Source organism: Macrobrachium rosenbergii, chromosome 58 (genome assembly GCF_040412425.1).
Source record: "Macrobrachium rosenbergii isolate ZJJX-2024 chromosome 58, ASM4041242v1, whole genome shotgun sequence".
Taxonomy (NCBI): domain Eukaryota; kingdom Metazoa; phylum Arthropoda; class Malacostraca; order Decapoda; family Palaemonidae; genus Macrobrachium; species Macrobrachium rosenbergii.
In genome coordinates, this window is record NC_089798.1 from 1,618,422 (window position 1) to 1,642,546 (window position 24,125).

Sequence of the window (24,125 nt, forward strand, 5' to 3'; positions counted from 1 at the left end):
TAAATTTCAGGAGGCCTTGTCTCTCGATCCCATTGTTCGGAAAAGAATCAGCCTTCAATAATACGAACTGCATATGATTTTTCGAATGCTTCGTTGCATTATAACATTACTTGAAGCTAGGGAAAATTGACTGTGTCCGACGTGGGCAAAAGTTCGTGTAATTTCCTCGCTATAACTGCACATTCTTTCTTTGTCAGGACCAAATGGGAATTAAGGGGTTTGATGTAATCCATTTGTTGCAGAGTAATCTGTTATCCCATATATTGCTTTTCCCTGACTGGCAACATCATTTAATTAAGTAATTGTCTGTCTTTGAGGTTAACTGTAACTTTAACTGACAGGTTATGTGTGTCCTTGGCGACACAGGGTCCCATAAATTGCATTAATTAATTAATAAACTCATCAGCCAAGCCCCCACATGTAACATTGGCGATCTGGCCAAGGATCTAATTAATTTAGAGAAAAGAACCTGGGGTCAAAATTAACTACACATTAATTCCACAGAGAAAAGTCAGATATTTAATTTCATGCTATTCTTCCAAACAAGGGGACAGTACAAGGCATACTAATAATAAGAATACCAGCTATAATTAAGAAATTAGAGTAGGTAGGAAAGTGTGCATTGAGAGCAGTTATAGTTAAAAATTTAAAAACTTTAAAAGAAACATTTTTGCCACATTCAGATACCATGGTTTCTACTTTCCAGTGAAGGTCGTTGACCGAGTTATCGCGTCATTGTTAATATTTTGATATTTTCCCCTGCCAAGGATTAGTGCATGATATTGATTTTTGAACAAGTTAACTAGTGCATGACAAAGAACGAAGAAAGTGTGCCTAACGTGTCTCTCATAGGTAGGGAACAAAATTTGCGGAGTTCATTGAATTTCAAAAGCAGCAACTGTTCAGCCTACGAAGAGGCCCAGTCGAGCATGACGGACTTAATAAGTGTTCAGATAGCAGGATGCATATCAAAATCCCGTGTCATTAATGTAGCAAGAGAACAGCAATAGTTACTTTCATAATAATTTGCATTTTTTTTTTTAGTAAAGTAAATTCAGTAGTGTCAGGACGTCATGAATCCATTTCCTTGTCTTGCTAGCGGTCACTCCATAAGCGTGACGTAAGCGGACAGCAATTAATTCTGTGCAAGAAAAAAAAAAAGAAAAGCGTAGCCCATAATAATTTCGTTTTCTATCTCCTTAATGTAAAATCCTTTGCATTGTTAGTGTATTTAGAGTAAATCTGTATTCCTGCATTTGCTTCGTTCGTTTTGTGAGAGGAATTCGAGTGCTTTGTGTGATTCAGTTGTAGGCAAATGCGCCTTGAGACATCTTGTATTCATCCGCCAAGACTGCCGCTCAGCCGCATTTGTTTTGAATTTGCTTTGTGCTAACGGGATTCGCCCGACATTTTGGGAGCCCTAGTTGATAGCTCCCCATGTCCGCCATCTTAAAACCTGTAATTGGTTTGTAGCACCACAGTCACCTTTAGCCTCTGTCTCATTGCCACTTTGGGACTACTTAGTGGTGTGGAGTAACACACCTAGCAAAATCTTAGCCAGACATAGACTGTGATAGATAGAAACTAGGAGGGTTCTATACAATAGATAAAAGCACAACATAATTTAGTCAGGGAATGATAGGTCTTAGTTAGGAAATATACAGTATAACAAGTTCCTATACAAATCCACTGGCGTAAGAAGTCATATACAGAAAAAGAGCTTACAATTTTAATCATAACTCCTCAGAGGAAGACGTACGACTCAGGCTACCGGGAAAGTTATGATTGCTAACCCAAGCCCTTAAGAGAGCCCAAGAAGACGTATCTTCCAATAAGAACCCTGCCAGCGTGCAGTTATAAAAATTTTACTTAAATTTCCTCAGGCAGCACAAATTGGCTGGCTGAATCTCTCTCTCTCTCTCTCTCTCTCTCTCTCTCTCTCTCTCTCTCTCTCTCTCATATATTCAAGTAAGCATTCAACCTAACCTAACCGAGTGTACGTGACCCTCTTCATAGAAAGTCCTGGGCCGACACTGGGGTAATTATTTTAATTAAACCAAATAACCAGAAACACCTCTGTCCCACAAATAGATGAGGACAGGTTAAGATTAATTACAGTTAGAAACTGTCGGTCACGTGTGAGGTCTTTTACCCAGACTTAAGCAGAAAGTAGCCTTTCCCCCTCTGCAGGAGAAGAGGGTGGTAGCACAGCGGGTACTGGGACCAGACACTCACGAGGGCCTCATAAGCAACCACAGTTCAATTTTCCTTCCACAGTGCCACTAATCTGAAGCACTGTCATCAACCGAATAGCTTACATCTCTCTCTCTCTCTCTTACCTTCCCTTTCCCTCTCCCTGATTTGTTACACTCTGCTGGGGTAGAGTGCATTTTCTTAAATATAACCTAGTTGGACTCAAGTAAAGGGTTCCTAGGAACGCACTGGCACCATAGTGCCAGCAAACAAGCTAAAAAAAACAGACAAAGGGAACACAGAAGAAAAGTCCTTTTGGTACCTAACCTACACCAGTACATAAGGATACTGAGTGCCACCAGTGTGACCTTTACATGGCACACCCAACCACAGTGCCACCTTATTGAAAAGGTGCCACATCCCTGAAGAGTCACCCTAAACCTGAGGGACACTTCCTTGCTGTCCAAGTACATCCAGTCAACCCAGATAGACGCCCTTCCCCACCAGAACCATGGCAGCAGAGAATTATAAAGCCTTCATGGAGCTGGGGGCGGTGGCAGGTCTTACTGGATTGGACCTCACCATGTGGGTCAAGGAGCAGATGGATGACTTGGCAAAGCGAGAGAAGGAAGAAAGACTCGAACGGAGGAATTATGAAGCCGAGCAGAGGAGGTATGAGTCAGCTAGAAGACGAAAGAAAAGAAAGGAGAAGAATGCATGAGTTAGCCTTCAAGGAAAAGGAGCTTGAGCTGGAAAGAGCAAAAAAGGAAAATGCCGAAGCTATGGCTAGACAAGAAGCCTCCAGCCCCAATCTCAAGCATTAATTCCCTCATCCCCAAGTGGACTGAGGAAGCCAGAAACATGGCTGGAAGAAATTGAGGCATTCTTCGATAACTATAGCACCACTGAGACAGAGAGGGCCTTAGTACTAGCCAAGCACATGGAGGGAAAAGCTAAGGCAGCCCTTCGCTCACTGGAGAAGAGCCAGAGAGGCAACATGGTTGAAGTGCATAGAGTCATCACGAAGGCCTACAAAATAACCCCAGAGAAATGGAGACAGCAGTTCCGAGGTCTGGCGAAGGAAGTCGGCTGGTTCTGGACTGAATGGGCTTGTCACAAGACCCAGTCTGGTACCCGCTGGTTCAACTCCTTGTCTTACACTATGTTTGAGGACCATGCTGGAGGATCTTTACCAATGTGTGCCTGGACCCCTTGCTGTATATCTAAATGATAAGCAGCCCACCACCCTTATGGAAGCCTGCCACATGACCGATTCATGGAATACCTTCAACCAGTCCCACAGCACATCTCAACGGCGCATAGTGCCACCTGGGTACCTCCAGGCTCAACTTGCCCGAAGAATGGACTGCCGAGCAAGCCAAAGTGCACCTACTGTAAGAGGGTGGGGCATGCTGAAGCTGATTGCCGATACAAGCTAAGCACTAAAAAGCAGCCTTCTACTACCAGCCAGAACTCCTCTCCCTCTTCATCCACTCAACCCTCTCCATTAACAGTCACTGCAGGCCACCGAGCCACTACAGGAGGCCAGTGCAAATCCTGTGGTGCTGCCGGCTACTACATTGCTGGACATCCGGCCTGTCCACATCATGTCCCCACCACCAAGTTCGTCAACCTCATTAGCACCCCATTCTCTGCAGCCAGGCAGCTAAAGATACTTTACCCCGAGAGACTGGAGGCCCAGTTCTTCTCGGTGGCCCCCCTTAAGGGCTCTAGCCTGCCTGTGACCCTTCTGGTCACAGTAGGCACTGCAGCAGACATTTGTTTAATCTCTAGGGCCCAAGTGCCAGCTGGTGCCACAGTTGATGAGAAAACCCAGTGGGAGATGAAGTGGATACAGGGCCACACCATTACTGTTCCCATGGTCAAACTCCACGTCATGACACCTTGGGGCATGCTGCCCCACTCCCTTGGCGTGGTGGGTGGAATTCGGCCCGGAGTGGACTTCCTGTTGGGTCGGGACCTTCTCTGGGGAAGCCTTTCTCCAACGCCACTTCGCAGCCCTGCTACCTCCTCCACAGAGGCTCAGACTGTAGGAGAACCCAATCAAGACAAAAACCCACCTTCCGCCACCGAAGTTGTCAGCGAAAGGGGAAGACACTAAACCGTTCTCGTCCTAGCCCTCTCCATTCGCGAAGACGCGGCCAACACAGAGGTCCTCCCTCTCCCTGTAGGAGGAGTGGTACCACTGCAGGACGTGCCAGCGGACAGGCCACTCCACAAATTGGGAGGGCTGCCCAAGTAAGCAACACCCAGCGGACGCCCCCGAGCAAGACTCCCCGAGAGGCTCTGATCTCCAACTGGGGCAGGAATCTCTGCCGCAGCCAAATTCAAGCCATCCGCGAGGTATTGCACCTCCGGACCCCTTGTCAGGCATGCCTGACCCTCAGCCACTGCCAGTGCCACTGGCAAGCCCTGAGTAGTGCCACACTACATGCAGCACGGACATTGAGCCACCAATTAAGGAGGACCCTGTGCCTGGTCCAAATCATGAGGCGGATCCTCCCCGGGAGATCCAGGATTCCTCACGACACTAATCATAGCAACTGGAGAGCCTCCGGCACTCGACACTTCTTCTTCACCAAATCTGTCCTCAGAGGATGAAGCCCTGGAGGATCAAACTGTTACACTCTCTCTGGGACACCAAGAACTGGCCTCCTCGGATGCTGAAGTTGAGATCGCTCTCGCTCTGGTTGTTGTAGCAGTCGGAGTAGGGAGCCCTCCTGTAGCTTCTGAAGTTACCCCTGACTTCACGCCCGCTAGCCCTTCTGGCCTTTCTTCAGAGTCGGTGCCCTCATCACCTCCTAAGTCTGACACAGACAGGCCTTGGAGGAACACAAAGAAGAAGAAGAAGAAGGGGCGGAAGAGAGCCCAGTAGTTGCAGAGCCATGAGCTCATCCTGGCACTAGTGCCCTCTCAGCACAGTGCCTTACCAACTTCGAGTGATCCTGGCCCCTTGCCCAGAGGAGGTAGCCAGTGTGATCTCTTTCACATACCATAGCCTAGACCAGATTAAGTAATGTACATCAGAGTAGTAGCCTTGTGTCTTTTACTTTCCATCGAGCCGCAGTAATCACGTAAATAGTGTAACTAAAATCAGACAATCTAACTATTGTGAAAAGAGCCACTATGCTCATGACATGCATGGCCTAAGACCTCAGTGAGGCAAGCTTTTATCATATGAGGCAAACCTCATGTATTAACCAGTAATTACCAGTTGTATTGCAGACAACCTTGTAATTTAGCTAGTTCATTGTCCCTTACGTTGGTGCTTCGGTCATGTTAGGATAGATTAGGCTAGGGAATACTATAGAATGTACCACTTGGCTAGGTCTAAAACATCATGATTATAGGAGGTAGCACGTAATAACCGTAAGCACCTTTAAGTACAGTTAGGATTCTGTAATATAAGTGATCAAAGCTCATATCCTATCTAGAGTTAGGTAGATCCGTAGCTAGATAGACTGCACGGGACAAATCTGCTCAGGGGAGAAGAGTAATGTAATAAAGGAGAACAGCTTGCTTAGTACAGACCTTCAGGCCTGAAAGGGAGTGAAGGCTGTCCTTAAGGGGGGAGCTTTTATAAATATTCTGCTGTTCGCCCTCTCTGCATTAGTAAATAAGAATATTATTCTAACAAAGACAGAAAGACGTCTCTGTCTATGCTAAGGGATGCTTTGCAGGCAGAGATGGGCTGGGTGTTCTCTAAAAAAAATAACGTCTTGGTGTTCTCTAAAAAAAATAACGTCTTTAGCAGGGATAGTTAGCATTAGGGGCCTAAACCCATAGGAAGGGTCTTACCAAGTAACCTCTAGTAAAGGTGGTCGTAAGCTTCCTTTTCCCTGTTCTATGTATCAGCAATGTTTGTCAAATTTTCAGACTGCCCGAGGCCTACTGATGCGGAAAACAGCCCAGGACCCCTGCTCTGACCTGAGAGGGGTCAGAGAGAGCCCTGCTACTGCGTGAGACACACGCATGGTGTGTAACTAATTCTTTGTACTTGCCCTCTTACTGTTTCATTGGTACTAGTGAGAGGAATCGGGTATTTTCAAGACTTCTGATTGTCAGTTGCATGCACAAGCGACCCACGTCAACGGTAAGTCTGAAATTTGCCAAATTTTCGTCGACTCACTAGTATCTCTTTCTGCATTTCCAGTTTCCTTTGTTTTCCCACTTCGCCACCATCTATGAGAAACTGGTATAACCAATTTACTTTTATGAAGTCTAGTGTAAGAATAATTAATATTGCTTAGAGACACTCTATAAACTATTCCCGTGTAGTAAGTAGGACTTAGGGAAAGTTAAGTAAGTAAATTTCAGGCAGTCTTGTGTCTCGATCCTATAGTTCGGGAGGGAATTAGCCTTCAATAATACGAACTGCATACAATATCTCGAATACTTCGTTGCATTATAATGTTACTTAAAGCAAGGGAAAATTTACTGTGTCCAACGTGGGCAAAAGTTCATGTAATTTCCTTGCTATAACCGCACATTCTTTCTTTGTCAGGACCAATGGGGAATTAAGGGGTTTGATGTAATCCATTTGTTGTAGAGTAATCTGTTATTCCATATATTATTTTTCACCAACTGGCGACCTTATTTAATTAAGTAATTGTCTGTCTTTGAGGTTAACTGTAACTTTAATTGACAGGTTATGTCTGTCCTTGGTGATGCAGGGCCCATAAATTGCATTAATTAATTAATAAACTCATCAGTCAAGACCCCAAACGTAACTATGTATATAATTTATATATGTATATGTATATATATATATATATATATATATATATATATATATATATATATATATATATATATATATATATATATATATATATATATATATATATATATATATATATATATATATATATATATATATATATATATATATATATATATATATATATATATATATATATATATATATATATATATATATATATATATATATATATATATATATATATATATATATATATATATATATATATATATATATATATATATATATATATATATATATATGTGTGTGTGTGTATGTATATGTATATGTATGTATTATATACATATACGTATAAATATCCATACATATATATATATGTATATATATTTTTTTTTCATAACAAAAATTAATTGATATATGCTATCAATACGATGTTTTCTCCATAACCTATAAAAAATAGTAGGATATATGCTATCGGTGAAAATTTTTTTTTCAAAAATTTTAAAAATAAATGTCCTAATAAGGTTAGGCCAGGACATGGAATTCTAAGAAAAGTTTGTTCCCATCGTTCTACACTCGCCCCAAAGTGTTCTTCATAACCTATAAAAATATATGCTATCAATATTAATTTTCCTCATAACCTATATATGCTGCCACTGTGCATGTTTTCCTTTCAGATACTGGAGAGGCAAAGAGGAAAACAACTGCGAGGGTAAACAAACGCTGAACAACCAAGCCTACACAAATCACGAGTCAGACGACAACTCACTGCAATAAAATCAATCTTTGGGTTCTTATACAATTATTATAACATAATGAAAAATAGTAATCACTAATTAGGATATCACTCATCACTAATTTGAATATCACTAATATACGAAAACAAATCCCCTACCTAGATATGGGCGTTCTGGTGTTGTTGCTACCCTAGGCGAGCCGAGACAATTCCTGTTTGTTTCCGTTCCTTGCTTTTAACAAACTTGAGAGAAGCAATCGTTCAAATTTCTCCCTCATAAGGGTGGCAATTCTCTTGCTTCCGGCAATGGAATTGCGTGAATGCACTACACGGTAAGAAAATCCGAAAAGGAAAAGCGTCACAAAGTACTAGGATATCGCTTGAACCAGAACCACACACAAATCAAGATGGTTTATTGATAAAACCCGAAGCTCTGTTTGGAACTGTTACGTACTTATATAATTTCATATTTCCGAAAATACGCAGTAAAAACATGTCAAGAAATATTAAACATTATATGTACACTAATTGGCATGGCACATCTGTGATACGAATATGACGAGCTCAAAACATCGAGATACATAGTTATATATTTACTTTGATTTGAGAATCATTTTAAGAGAACGAACCAGCTCTTATCGTAGAAAATTGGTAGTTTTAGTAGGATACTGAAATAAATTTCCCACTTTCTCCTATCCAGAATTGGCAAGTCATACAGACATTGTACGACAAGTTGTCGCTCAATGTTGCTCACAGGGCGATATCGACACAGATATATGTTTACTCTGATATATTTTTTGAGAAAAAGAGCCAGTTTTTATCGTAGATAATGTGTATTTTAATAGTTAAGTAAAATATATTTCTTACTTCCACCTAAACAGTCATACAGAAATTTTGCAACAATTTTTCGCTCAATGTCCCCTGAAATGACAGTAAATGCAATAAGAAAATTTAAAAAACCACCTAAAATTTTTTTTCACAACAATATTTCAGGACATGTTTATTTAGACACATACCAGTCCAAAATTGTAAAAAACCAAAAATCGATAATTCCTCGAAATTCGGCGGTCAGCGCGCCCCATAAATACAAAAATGCCCAAATTGATTAAGGTACAATCTTCACATTGGTTACTTTCTGTACTTCTTTGGAGCCATATACTTTGCCCCACAGAGCTAAATATCTTTTAAAGCTCAACCTTATTATAATTTTGTATACATACATACATACATGCACACATACACACACACACACACACACACACACATACACATATATATATATATATATATATATATATATATATATATATATATATATATATATATACATATACACTCGTAAATATGCACACACGCACACCAGCTGACCAACCCAGTGTTGCCCGGGATAACTCTGAAAGACAACCCATAACTTTCTCTCTCTCTCTCTCTCTCTCTCTCTCTCTCTCTCTCTCTCTCTCTCTCTCTCTCTCAAACACATCCCCTACTCTTTCTCGCTCTCTCTCTCTCTTTCTCTCGCCAAACCTCTCTCGCCAAGCCTCCCTGTCTCTTTCTCTCTTTCTTCTCCCTAACATCCCATCTACTCTCTCTTTCTCTCACCTCCTCTCCCTCTCACTCTCTTACTTCGTCGCCCTCTCACTCTTTCTTTCTCTCATTCTCTCCCTCTCTTTCTCCTCTCTCTCTTGCTCTCTCTCTCTCATTTTCTCTCTAACCCTCCCTGTCTCTTTCCCCTCTTTCTTCTCCCTAACACCCACTCTACTTTCTCTCTCACTTCCTCTCCTTCTCACTCTCTCTCTGTCACCCCCTTCACATCCCCTACCCCCTTTGGTGCCATTGATGTCTACCCCCAATGTATTCTTTGCCAGATAGTAAGTCATATACACACTGAAATTAGGTATGACAAATCCGGAAAGTTACTAAGTCTATGGGTATAACCAGCCCCGTTTCATGGGCAGGACCAGCCCCATTTCAGGGAAGCCCTTCCCAACACCCCCTTTGGTGCTAGTGATGTCTTACCCCCCCCCACCAGTGCTGATTTCTAGATAGTAAGTCATATGTATACCAAGTTTGGTTAAAATTGCTCCATGCATTTCAAGGTTATTCTGGCACATACACACACACATACATACATACATGTTATATATATACATATATATATAGAGGATGTCAACACACATCCATAAGAATATATATATATATATATATATATATATATATATATATATATATATATATATATATATATATATATATATATATATATATATATATATTCTTATGGATGTCTGTTGACATCATCTCTTTGGTTACTCATTGTAGGGATTAACTGATGCCCACATGCTGGCAGGAAACGGCGTCTACCCTCTGGAAAAATCGGCAGTAATATAAGCCAGCCAAACCCCGTGCCCGAACTCAGTCCATCTTTTAGTCTAAGTAGGGAGGAGGTCTTGCTGTTATTCAGCAGCTGTGTCCCTTGCCCATCCGGGCCACCCTTTCGCCACAGCACTCTTTCTGTGAACTGGGAACCATTGGCCACAAGAGGCCTACCCACAAGAAACTATGTGACGTCTAAAGGAAGACATTGCAGATCATCCAGCCATTATTGTAAAGTGCCCGTTGCAAGGCAACCCACAACACATGTTGTATCATTCACCCTGGTTTTCCTGGACATCAGTATTGCCAGGAGAATTCTACCCTACTGTGGCAGGCTTATCAATGTTGCAGTGTTGCAAGCAATATGTGAATGTAATTGAATTCCTAAGGAACCACAATCTGTATTCCACGAGCCTCTGGCTCTCCGTTGCGCTGATAAATTTTATAATTGATTTTCTTACTGAAGTAGAATCAGTATTTTATTGTGCTGTTAAATTTTATCATTGATTTTCTTTATTGAATTTGAATCAATACTTTTTTTTATTTGCAATGCAATAACCTGTGTGCAATAAAGTAGAATCTTGTACTGATTAGAACTTTCAATTGGCGACCTACCACAAATCTTTTGTGATTTTGTCTGTTCATGTGTTTTTATTATGTTTACGGCTGTCCACGGCGAGTGTTCTTTCAAGGCTATTTTAATACATATTGCATTAGCCTAACGAACCTTTGTCCAACTGTAAATATATATATATATATATATATATATATATATATATATATATATATATATATATATATATATATATATATATATATATAACTTTTCTTAATTTCTATTTGCATAATTTAGCATTCCATTTTCATATTTTGGCTCACTTTACCTGTGAGTATGCGTATTCCACGCCTCACTGATATTATCTGGGCCAAACTTACGAAAAACAAAGGAGACAAAGATCAAAACTGTATTATCTCCAAGAGAGTTGCAGAACGGCGTTTCACAAAAAAGATATTTTAGTGTAAATAAGAAAAAAAAAGGTACAGTCATTTCATTGAGTGGCGAGAAATGGTGAGAAACAAGGATTGCTTCATGACAATGAGGAAATATGAGACTTTTTCACCTGTTGGTTGTAACTGGTGCTTTATAACAGAGGGAATTTTTTTTTATTCAAAGGAACATACGACCAGACATTAGTGGCAGAAAATATACAGTAAGTTCATCGGAACACCTTTTCATAGAAGTATCACCGTTTCATCGAACAGGTTTTCATTACATACTGATGATATGAAGAGATACTAAACAGACAGGCATTCTACCACCGAGAATTAGACTTGAAAAGAGGTTGCCAGAGGGAAGTAGAAAGAGTTAATAACATGGATAATGAAATTTTATATAACGTAATTTTTTTGCAACTAAATCCATGGTGAGAAATTCAGTAATCTGTGCGACATCTGTTCAAGTTAAGTTTGAACAGTTTTAAACACGCAAGGTGATTCCACTGCAGAAAATTTTAACTTCGATCTTATCAAATGAAAGTGTTTTTATTGAAGGGAGTGAGGTGGGGTTAGAATGCAACGTATTACTGTCAGCGAACGATGCTAAATAAGTCCATATTTAATACTCTTTCGCTCGTTATACAATTGATTTAATTACCTTTGGTAAACAAATCTGTAACACAAAGTAATAACATTAAAACTAGAAAAACCAGGACAGCCATCAACACTTATTTATCATTTTCTATGCATTCCAGAGGCCATGAAATAGTGAATTTCGTAAACAACTTTTAAACCGACGTATGGATTTCCATGCTACTAAAGTACTGAGTGTTTCGAACATTGTCCTAATTTATGGTAGTAAACTGAACTGACAGATGTGCTTAGTTAAGCCGTTTACTCTTAGGAAAAAGGGCAACTTCCTGCCTTTCCTCAGAGCGTTTCGAACAAATGGTGCTTATCACGTATCTGTGACGCAGAGCCATCACCCTTACCTAATTATTTTAAAAAAATAAGATCTATATATTATTATACAATGTATTAATTTGCTTTAAAAAATTTCGTATGGCCCAGGATAGGTAAAATGACATTTAACCATACGTCAAACAACCATTTGACAAGGTATAGTAGAGGATACGCTACATCGACGTCACTGATACACGTCACCACTTCTGCGGATGGTTGGGTGGCTAAGCGCAGCCTTAACTTCATTTTCTTTGGAAAAAAAAAGTAATGAAACACACATGGCAATGCACAGTACTTTCGAAAATTAGGAAGAAGTTTGAAACACAGTGCTTCAGTGGCATGGCAATCCATAAGTCGGTTTAAAAGTTGTTTACGAAAAACACTCTGTCATGGCCTCTGGAATGCATAGTAGTTTTCTACCAGTGTAAAATAGATATTCATTAACATAGAGTTCTGCGAACGAACGATTATTCATATAGATAGATAAGCTTTCCTGAAGCGACAGAAAATCTATTAATACAATTCGATCTCCTACCTTCTTTGTGGACTGCCGTCACTTTCGCCACTGTGACAGCGGGCGGAGCATCTTCGGGTAGAAGAGCGCAGTATCTTGGCTCCGAGAACTGAATGGGTCCCCCAGCCCCGGGAAGGAGACGAGTTGCTGGAATATAAATGAAAGGATCTTGTGTTTAACATATCTTTTACTAAGTTAGGTCAAATTTTCCAATAGCATATACGACTCTCTCTCTTCTCTCAATATATATATATATATATATATATATATATATATATATATATATATATATATATATATATATATATATATATATATATATATATATATATATATATATATATATTTATGTATACATTCATCATACATACATACATACATACACATACACACACACATATATATATATATATATATATATATATATATATATATATATATATATATATATATATATATATATATATATATAATGTACATTCATTCATCTTGCTTCTGTTCTTTCATATCATGACTCCAGTTTCCATTTAGTTGCAAGTAATACTGTATTCATTACCGGAGAAATATTTAGCATATACATACTCGTAACCCTCGTTTTTATAGGTATAAACTGTCTTTTTAACGTATGGCTCTGAATTTTCTTTAGGATTTAAATTGCTAATATCCCTTTGGTATTTCTGAAATATTTGCTAGTATAACATCATCTCTACATTTCTGAATTCTCCATATAGGGCCTTACTACTTTGCTATGACTTCCTTTAAGGCTTTTCCATCACACACACACACAAACACGTTATTTATAAGTCACATTTAAAATTTTAATCTACCTTTGAAAAGTAACTGGTTTTCAAAATTGCAAAAATTTCCCATTAAACCTACTGTATAACGAAATACGTCACCATAACGTCACGAAGTAGTCGCTATAACGAATTCCGAAAGTTAAAACGGAGAAGGAATGAAAGAATTAATGAGGAAATTCGCATTTGTTGACCAAAGCAGAGAGAGAGAGAGAGAGAGAGAGAGAGAGAGAGAGAGAGAGAGAGAGAGCCTCGAGGAGGTCATTCTCATGCCACGCACGTGATGGCCAATTTTAGATGATTCCTTTGAACAGGTCTTGGTAGTTTTAACCTTGAATACTAGATGGTGAATGAATGATTTTGCTACATAAGACCGCGTGTTTCCCAAGGAAATAGGCTCCACCACAAAAGTTGAACAGTACAGCCAACAACGTGTTGTTTTTCCTGCACGATTTTGGTGATTATGTAATAAATGCCGTATGATCGTGTGTAGGACCATTTTAACACCGTACGTAAAGAGGAAATGTTTTTATTTACTTATTATATCATATAACGTCTTCAACCATATGCATGAACGGGCGGGGCAAATGACTTGTGATTATTGCTTTTACTGTGATGAAGCAGTTGCCAGATGTCGCGTATGTAAAATTAGCAGCTATTTTTCGATATATATATTCCTTTTATGGCCGTTTACTCTTGCTAAGAAGTAGGTATTAGAATTATGGAATCTTTTGAAGTATAATGATATATGATCTAAACTTCTATACTATACGAGTATGTACTAAAAGTTTCCAAATTATGTTTTTTCATTCCTTATGCAGACGCAGCCTTCCACTTTTTTGCATTATAAATTGTTATATTCTCTAGGCAATAATTTAGTAATAAACCTCATAGACAGAAGTAGATTTCGCTCCAAACCGTTTGAGTGATGCAGAGAGAGAGAGAGAGAGAGAGAGAGAGAGAGAGAGAGAGAGAGAGAGAGAGGAGCTTGGTGTAGGTTTCTGCTAGTTAAAAGCGTTGGGTATGACACTACTACGCATGTGTGGGCTCGTCTTCGCTTACTACAGAAAGAAATTATTGATTTAGGTTTTCAATGTAGATTTTATCCAGGTAATAAAAATTTTATTAATTATTATCATAAAGTATGATTAAAAGTCAAGTAAATTCTGATCAAAAAAATGTTATAGGGGATTTATTATTGAAGGTTAATTATACATACGAGTGCCTGGCAGAAAAGGTGGAGCACCAGGTGAAAAATAAGAATTAACCTTTAAAGCACTGAAGGAAAAGGTGACGTAAAAACGAAAATTTCATTTGTTTTGCTTGTGTTTGTATGTCTGTCACAGGGTAGGGGGTTTGCTTTTAGATATAAACCTTTCTGGAGTGACATAGAGGCCATGTGCCAAATTTTGTCTGAGTCTGTCAAGCGGTTCGGATTTCTATTGAATCAAACATATAAAACACACACTCATATTCTATATATATATATATATATATATATATATATATATATATATATATATATATATATATATATATATATATATATATATATATATATATATATGTGTGTGTGTGTGTGTGTGTGTGTGTGTGTGTGTGTGTGTGTACGTGTGTAAGAATCAAGGAATACATTATAAGACTCTTGAAAACATATATGATTTTGGCTGCGATCTAAAGAGATAACTTTTTGCTTAGTTTTGCTAAATTAGTGATGGCATGTGGTCAGATGTACTGTGCTTTGTGGGCTGAGATGCAAGGGTATAACAAAAAGTGTGCATTAAGGGGAAAGGAAAGAATTTATCAAATAAAAATAGTTATAATAATGTTATAACAGAAAAAAACACAAGCACACAACGATAAAGACGCTGACGGAGCCGACTTTGAGAGACCACATGCAGAAAGAACCTTATTATTCCAGGGAAGATAAACATTATGGGTACAATATGTATGCGTGGATTTAACTCCTTACAAATAAGCATTCTTGGTAAGTGTAAGAAGCAATTGACGATATACAGGTTTTTTCAAGGGCTTCATTTATAATTCACTATCCAAAGCATGAATGCGGCAGTGATTATTGCATTTATTCCGCATTTACTATATACAGTATGTTCGTGAGTCGCAGCCGACAAATGTTTTTTTTTTTTTTTATTTGAATTAGCCAGCTTCCGAAGTCAAGACAGTATTCCCGTTAATAAATAAGGATTCGAAGCAAAAGTCCTTCTTCTACGAGTTTTCGTTCATCAGTGTCCTCATGGATTTACTTAAATACACTGAGAAAGTTAAAATTCCTGTATATATATATATATATATATATATATATATATATATATATATATATATATATATATATATATATATATATATATATATATATATATATATATATATATATATATATATATATATATATATATATATATATATATATACATATATATACATATATATATATATATATATATATATATATATATATATATATATATATATATATATATATATATATATATATATATATATATATATATATATATATATATATATATATATATATATATATATATATATATAGCAAATCTTAGCGTTCTTAGTGTATTTCAGTAAATCAGGGAGGGCGCTAATGGACAAAAACTTTTGAGAGAAGGAGTTTTGTTCTAAATCCTCATTTATCAACCAAAACCACTGGCAGCATTCCAGACTCTTAGCTAATTCAAATAAAAAAATAAAACATATATCAGCTGTGACTCACTAAAAGATATAGTATAAGGAGGAAGAACAATTAAAGTATTTGTATGAAGGTTTCAGGAAAGAGGAAGAACCAAGAGGAAAGGGGTCACCAAAATAAAAATGAAAACATTTCCTTCATTATGAAAACATTCCCTCATTGATTACATTAATATCGTCATCGTCGCCTAGAATTATAATAAGAGAATGGAACCTGGAAAAAGAAAAATCCAGACATGTTTCTAAAAAAAAACATAAAAAAAAACTATGGTAAGGGAAAAACAATTTTCTAGCTCCAGGATCCCGTCATAAGCTGTGAAATATTTGGTCACATGAAGTAAAAGTGAGATAGCTCCTGTGTTAAAAGATTGTTTTGTCGTGCAGTGGAATGTTATTGCTAAAATAAAACTTAGTATGGAGTTTCATATATGTCCAAATATATAACAAATACATAAATCATATACTTTATATATATATATATATATATATATATATATATATATATATATATATATATATATATATATATATATATATATATGTGTGTGTGTGTGTGTGTGTGTGTGTGTGTGAATGTATGTATATATATATATATATATATATATATATATATATATATATATATATATATATATATATATATATATATATATATATATATATATATATCCAACTAAAGCATGGAGAGTGTTACTAGGACTATTGAGAGGAGGAACTCTGTTAGAGGTTCAACGGAACACTGAAAGAGCATTGCCTATAACAAACTGGCCTAATGCCAAAGAATTACAAAGCGTATCACTGATATGACAAATGAGTCCGGTCAAGTTAAATCAAGGGGAAACGAGATGTAATGATGAGGACAAAGTTTCAAATAGGAGTGAATCAGGCCAATATATATATTTGATGACAGGGATAAAGATAAGCCCTTATAGAATTTATACAACTCATGTAACTTTTAAAGGTTATGTAAGTATAAGAACTTATGAAAATATATGTGCTCAACAAATACATATTAGGATAATGAGGTAGTATTGTTTTAAAAGGCATGATATAAATGAAGTTTTGTTCACATGATCTGAGTCTAGAGATGTACAGTGAGTTACTGGAGGTTAACTTCAAGCAAGAAACCAGGTCATTGAATCATAAACGACGAAAACTCCTTGGAATAACAAGAGAAGTCCAGCATAACTTTATTCGTTAGGAAAGTTATTATTTTCATATAGAAGGAAAACCTTAATTCAAAACGATCAAGAAAGCTAGCTGAACAAATTGCTCTAAATTGCTTAGTTCCTCGTTGGACGAATCGGTAGAGTTCTCGGCTAGCACTCTGCTAGGCCCGAGTTCGAGTCTCCGGCCGGCCAATGAAGAATTAGAGGAATTTATTTCTGGTGATAGAAATTCATTTCTCGCTATAATGTGGTTCGGATTCCACAATAAGCTGTAGGTCCCGTTGCTAGGTAACCAATTGGTTTTTAGCCACATAAACTAAGTCTAATCCTTCGGGCCAGCCCTAGGAGAGCTGTTAATCAGCTCAGTGGTCTGGTTAAACTAAAATATACTTTGATGACATAGCGAATGGGAAATTTAGTCACAATGATTAGAGTGACGAACTCTGTTTAGGAAGGGCTAAATCGGAAAATGAATATGTTGGTGATTCACCAATTAATTGAAACAAGTAAATAATGTGCCGGAGTTTTTTCGGCGCAATCGAGTTTTCTGTACAGCGTATAACCAAGGCCACCGAAAACAGACCTATCTTTCCGTGGTCTTGGTATAATGCTGTATGAGCCGTGGCCCATGAAACTTTCAGCCACGGCCCGGTGATGGCCTGTCCCATAGCGTTGCCGGACGCATGATCATGGCTAACTTTAACTTTAACTGAAATAAAAACTACTGAGGCTAGAGGGCTAAAATTTGGTATGTTTGATGATTGGAGGGTGAATGATCAACATACCAATTTGCAGCCCTCTAACCTCAGTAGTTTTTAAGATCTGAGGGCGGACAAAAAAAGTGCAGGCAGACAGACAAAGCCATCTCAATGTTTTCTTTTACAGAAAACTAAAGAGACAAAGTACAAATGGCATGTCAACATCAAACTCCCAAAGGAATTGTCCAAAACTGATATTTAGCCTGGACGCCTTTCATATGCATAGAGATACAAAAGCCAAGTAAGCCATACACGAGACAAGATTGGCAAATCCGGATCCCCTTATTATGAGAAATGACCATTTTAAGAACAAGAGAGCTGCCATTCTTAGAAAGTGTAAAGGAAGCACAAAGCACAACAAAACGCAAAATCGCGAATGACTTCTAAGTCTGCTCCCTCGCAACAAGAGGTGTTGAGCAGGCGTAGTCAAACCACGAGCTTCGTGAAGAAAAAAGTTAAACGCCAAGTTTCGAGATGTGCCTCAATGGCCGTGTTTAAAGTCATTATGACATTTGGTGCAATGAAGTTAGGCTTTTTGTCTGCCATAATAGCAATTCCGAAACGTAAATCTAGGAGCAAAGCTCCAGTGGAAGGCAGTCTGGAACTCTTTAAGAACCCAGTTGGCATCAAAGGGGCAGGGCAATTAGGCGGACTAAAACGTGATCTGAAGTATCAAGGAAAAAATATATTTTTTTTTTCATTCAAAGGCTGGAGAAAAGCAAATGAATCCATTGCTAGGATGTGAATGAATCTTTTTTGTGAGACCAGGACTTCTTGTCTATGTCTAGTAATATTTATTCAGAAAGATAATACGACGGGAAATAAAACGGCATATGATGTTAACTTTAATATCTTGTTAAACAAAGCACAAAAATCAAAATCTTATGGTCTTAAAATTATAATACCACCAACTCTCCTTAAGCCAAAAAATCAGTAACCCAAAACGAAAAGGAATGCTTAACTTTCGCCATTTTCCTGGAATGTCATTGCCGGTTGTTCATAAACAAGCATAGCTCAAAAAAGCACCAAAATCTCTGAACCTGTCCAACAGAAAGTCAGCGTCACTTTCCTTGACCGATACAAACGAAATACATTGTATCTTTAAGCATTCCACGAGGAGCCAGATGACTAGAATATCCGAAGAAATCCCCACGAATGAATGCAACCTCTGAGCGTCCTCTATCGATAAAACTCTTGAACATTATGGCCAAGAAACACATTCCAACTTATCCCGTGCCACAATGTATACGTACAGCCATCCATCTATGCATATATATATATATATATATATATATATATATATATATATATATATATATATATATATATATATATATATATATGAGAGAGAGAGACTCACGCGACGTCACAGATTTTAACACCCACTCAACGTAAAGTAGATAACTCACTATCATCTTCTTTTTATGGTCTAAAGCTAATTGTTTCTTGTGAGAAATCTTCTTAATTTAACCTGCTTCTCTTCCATTAGGCCAAGAAGTTGTGAACATTTTAGAGGCCTGAAAAAAAAAAAAAAATTTCTTTTACCCTACTATTTATTTCTTTTGTTGAGTTCGAACAATGTGATGGGAAATCTCTCTCTCTCTCTCTCTCTCTCTCTCTCTCTCTCTCTCTCTCTCTCTCTCTCTCTCTCTCTCTAATTAAAATGATTATCTTCATATTTTGCACGAGTCTGTCTTTTTTTTAAATGTATTCGTTTTATGTAGGGATGGTTCGTTCAAATTTGCTATCATCTTCAAAAGAGACATCAGGTCATTATTTAAAAATATATGAAATGCTTTTAGCACAATTGTTAACTCTAAGGCCATTAGATTATAGACGTTGTAGAAGTAAGATAATTATGATATTGTAAGGGCAATTAACATGAACATAGCAATAAATAATCACAGCACACCCTTTTCCAAATTTATTTATTAGCTTCTCTGTATTTACGTAGGTTTAGCAGCTAGAAATTACTGAAAATTATTGATTACCTTCTCTAACATTTCTTGACTGCCAGTAGAGAAAGTCGTTACTTTTTATTTGTTTCGTCTTTAAATCAGTTTAATAACTGTATTCTAGTGATTACTGGGTGATTCAAAAAGCAAGGCACCAACTTTTCCAGAAGATACTACTATTAATAAATTGTTAATACAGAAACATTAGCAATTAAAAAAAAGTTTTAATTTGGAACCAGTTTTATAAAATCATTGCAAAGTAAGTCTCTATGTGTTTTACAATAACACTAATATCTTTGATCATTGTCAAGGATGTTCATTTGCCATGTATACTGAAAGTTCATGTGTAGAAGCCATGCAATTTTTGTGCATTTCGTAAGGGTCCATTTCTCGGTAGTCCTCATTTGCATTCACTTACAAAAAATTTTAAAAAAAAACGTATATTGCGCCTTTTCATAACTAATTCCTTTACACACGGCTTATATGATCCAGTAACCATGATATTATTTCTTTGAAACATCAGTTTGAGAATGAATGTTTATTTCTTTAGCCAATATGAAATCGTCTCTGTATACGACAATAAATAACGTAATATCAAGTATACAAAATTTGAAATTATAATAATAACTATTAAGTCGTCGTAACTGGTTGGACTTTGGAAATTTCAGAAGTCTGATGAATGTCAGGATGGGGACAACTAAAGTATGTTTTTAATTTTTTCTTAACGTTTCGGCACTACTCTTGTGCCATTTTCAAAATCAGCTGAAACGAGTAGAAAGACATGGATGGTATGAAATAACGAGGTAACCATATTTACATTATGTATAATGGAAAAGAAGTGCCATGCCAACAAGTTTTAAGTCTGGCATATATGATCTAATTCATATACATTCTAAAACCCTACCCTCCTTTCCATTTCTGGATGTTGTTAGTATTCTGAACTCTCTCTTTCACAGTGGTTTATAAATTTGGCAAGTCTATTTCTTTCTACTCATTTGAGCTAATTTTGGAAATGACACCAGAGCATTACCAAAATGTTGAAATAAAGATTTATAATAAGCTTTGCATTTTCCTTTTCCTGAAATTCATCAGTGTGATAATGATTATAATAAACGATATCTGAGGACCTTTAATACAACGTGATCAATATACAAGCACTTGAAGGGCACAGATTTCGCCCATCTCTTCCTTTCATATCCCTCACTTATTTACCATTTCTTCACCGCTTCACTTCTTTCCTTCTTCCGTTCTCCAGTCTCCTGCCGCCATCTCTTCTTGGCATTTCATGATGATTACCTTGATTCTAAATATGCAACTGCCACAGAAATGAACCACTACTCAGCCAGAAGATCATTAACATCAAGACCAAGGGGAGATATAATGAGTGAAGTTTATTAAAGGCGATTTGTAAAATGTGTTTTCCTCCATAGAATTCTTCCGTCTTTCTTTCCAAAACACTATGTACACTTTCGTATACTCGGTCTCTCATTTTAAAAACCATATCATTTGTTTTTGCCTTTTTTTCTGGTGCATGAATGACATCTTTCACACTCAGGTCGTCCAAGCTCCTGGCTGAATACAACTTTCAATTCTTTCTTGGCAACTTTAAGTACTGCATTCAGTGCCACATTCGGACTCATTCCTTTTCACTAAAGATTTCCTTCAAATTTCGATTGGACTTCAGTCATGTAATGCCACATACTTGAAAATCATTTTTCCACTTGCCATCACTTCTGAAATCATTTTAAAACAGCAAAGTCTTTTCATGGTTATCTGCACTTTGCTTCAAAACCCAAATTCAAGCATAGTGTCCTTTGCATCAGAAACATATTATTTTTCAAACAGCTTTCACACAAAGGAAATGACTAATTCTGTTGCCTTGTACAATTTTACAAAACTAGTTAAACTCTTCTTCGTCATTTTATAATTCAATATGGCTTGTCCTTTTAAGATAGTTTCTCAACGCACCAAGTTTTTTCGTTTTCTTTCTTTAATGAACTTGGTTGCACAGCTATTTGCTCTTTGGAAACATTATCCGCGGCGATAAAGCCCCAAGATACACATCTCATTGTCTCTCTGTATAATCCATTGGAGTACTGACGGGAAAGGTGGCCTCAGACCATTTGCATAGCCCATTCAAAGGCTTTCACGCCAGGAATGGTAGTGAGAATGCCATTGGTTTAAATTCAATCACCATACACGAAAGACTTAACGGCCATTAAGGGGACCATGATAACATTGAGAAGGGTATAATGCATTAGAGTTCCTAGATGTTGGCACTTACAGATCTCAAGCGCAGTTACTCACACTTACATACATACTTCTACACCCAAACAAACACGTATGTATGTATATATATATATATATATATATATATATATATATATATATATATATATATATATATATATATATATATATATATATATATATATATATATATATATGTGTGTGTGTGTTGTGTGTGTTTGTGTGTGTGTGTGTGTCTGTTTTAATATAATTCTTTTTTTTTATTATTTTTAACTATATGAGCGAAAACATAGTCGATGGAAATGAGATGTTTGAAAAATTGCAGGATTCAGTACCATAACATTTGCCAATATGGAACTAATGCTATTGTGAACATAAATCCTCTTTCTGTATTTACAACTTCTTAAAGTTGTGTTAAATATCTATTCCATTGTCGTGTAAAGCGACTAAGTGTTACATAAAAGGAGGCTTGGAAAGATTTTTGCAGACTTTTCATAAGTTAGACTGAGTGAAGAATTCTTTCGCTTCTTAAGCCGCTTTAGAATAATTTCGAGCATGGGGAATGCCTCCCCTTTCTTCATTCTCAGCTAAGTTTTCGAAAGCATACGAAAGTTACAGGCGCTTATTTCACAGCGTTCTTTTCACTCGGCACTTGTGATGTATTTCTTCGAAGTTTGTGCGAAAAATTCTGGAATTTCCTGTTCGATGCTTGAGCCTTTAATATTTCTTCCCATGCGATTTCTCAGGAGATTGCTACGGAACTAAAAACCTTTTGGGAAGGCGAGTCATGCTTTCTCTTTTCTTATAGAAGTATGCACTTCTATTTTTGGGCTTGGTGTTTGATTTCTTACGGGTAAGATTATTATGTAATATCCTAAGGAATAGAATATATATAACCGCAAATTTATTGAAATTGGCTATACTGTGAAAAATACATCATAAAAGGTCATATTCAGAACACAATGAAAAAAGTAAAACTAACTAAATATCACACCCAGCGAATTCAATAAAGCAAGGTACCTTAAAAAAAATGCATATCCTATACAAAGTCTCATAGTTCTCTGTTTGTCAGTTTGTGATTCTTGCTCACGGTTGATTTGCTTAATGATAATCAAGTTGCATCTCAATGGGGTAATTTCATTTTGAGAAAGGGCATACAGCGCTTTGCAAGCCGTTCCATTTTCTTCGAATCCAGTTTTCATTTTACAGTTAATGGAAAAACTCACATTGCTATTCTTCCGTTCTCTTCGAAATAATGACCTACTTTGCAAAGGATTTCATTGATTTTTAAGGTATTTCATCCTAAAATACTTAAGCATAGTTTCACAAAGTGAAAACTCTGTTTTGCAAAGAAAGGGAAATGGGGATTAATCTTTTCATTAGAGGAAATATATCTGCCTTTACACAGAGTACACTTGGGCAAAAGTGTAATAACGAAACTCTCTCTCTCTCTCTCTCTCTCTCTCTCTATTATTTTAGATAGGTAGCAGTACTGGATCTCCATGTGAAATTTTAGGGAACGACTTAAAGCAACAAAAGCAGCTACTTCATTCCGTTCATCTGTCCATATAGTTCCTCGCTGGGTCAGCGGCTTCCGTTCTCAACTACCACTCTGTTGGTCGTGAGTTCGAATCTCCGAGCGGCCAGTGAAGAACAAGAGGAATTTGTTTCTGGTGATAGAAATTCATTTCTCGCTATAATGTGGTTCGGATTCCACAATAAGCTGTAGGTCCTGTTGCTAGGTAACCAATTGGTTTTTAGCCACGTAAAAATAAATCTAATCCTTCGGGCCAGCCCTAGGAGAGCTGTTAATCAGCTCAGTGGTCTGGTTAAACTAAGATATACTTAACTTAACCTGGTAGGAAATTACATTACCATACGATAGCGTCCTTGCATTTCTCTTTTGGTATATAAAATATCCATAGCTTCAAGTAATATGCTGGGAATAAA

General features: G+C 37.1%; 1 protein-coding gene across 3 annotated transcripts in view; it reads right to left on the reverse strand.

Annotated features, from left to right (window-relative positions):
* Positions 1 to 24,125, reverse strand: part of LOC136837198 (putative neural-cadherin 2) — a 1,292,835-nt gene that overhangs the window by 297,250 nt on the left and 971,460 nt on the right. For all 3 annotated transcript variants that reach the window (XM_067101868.1, XM_067101867.1, XM_067101869.1), the window contains one exon: positions 12,541 to 12,666. In XM_067101868.1, coding sequence (XP_066957969.1) covers positions 12,541 to 12,666 — 126 coding nt within the window. The remainder of the gene's footprint in view (positions 1 to 12,540; positions 12,667 to 24,125) is intronic.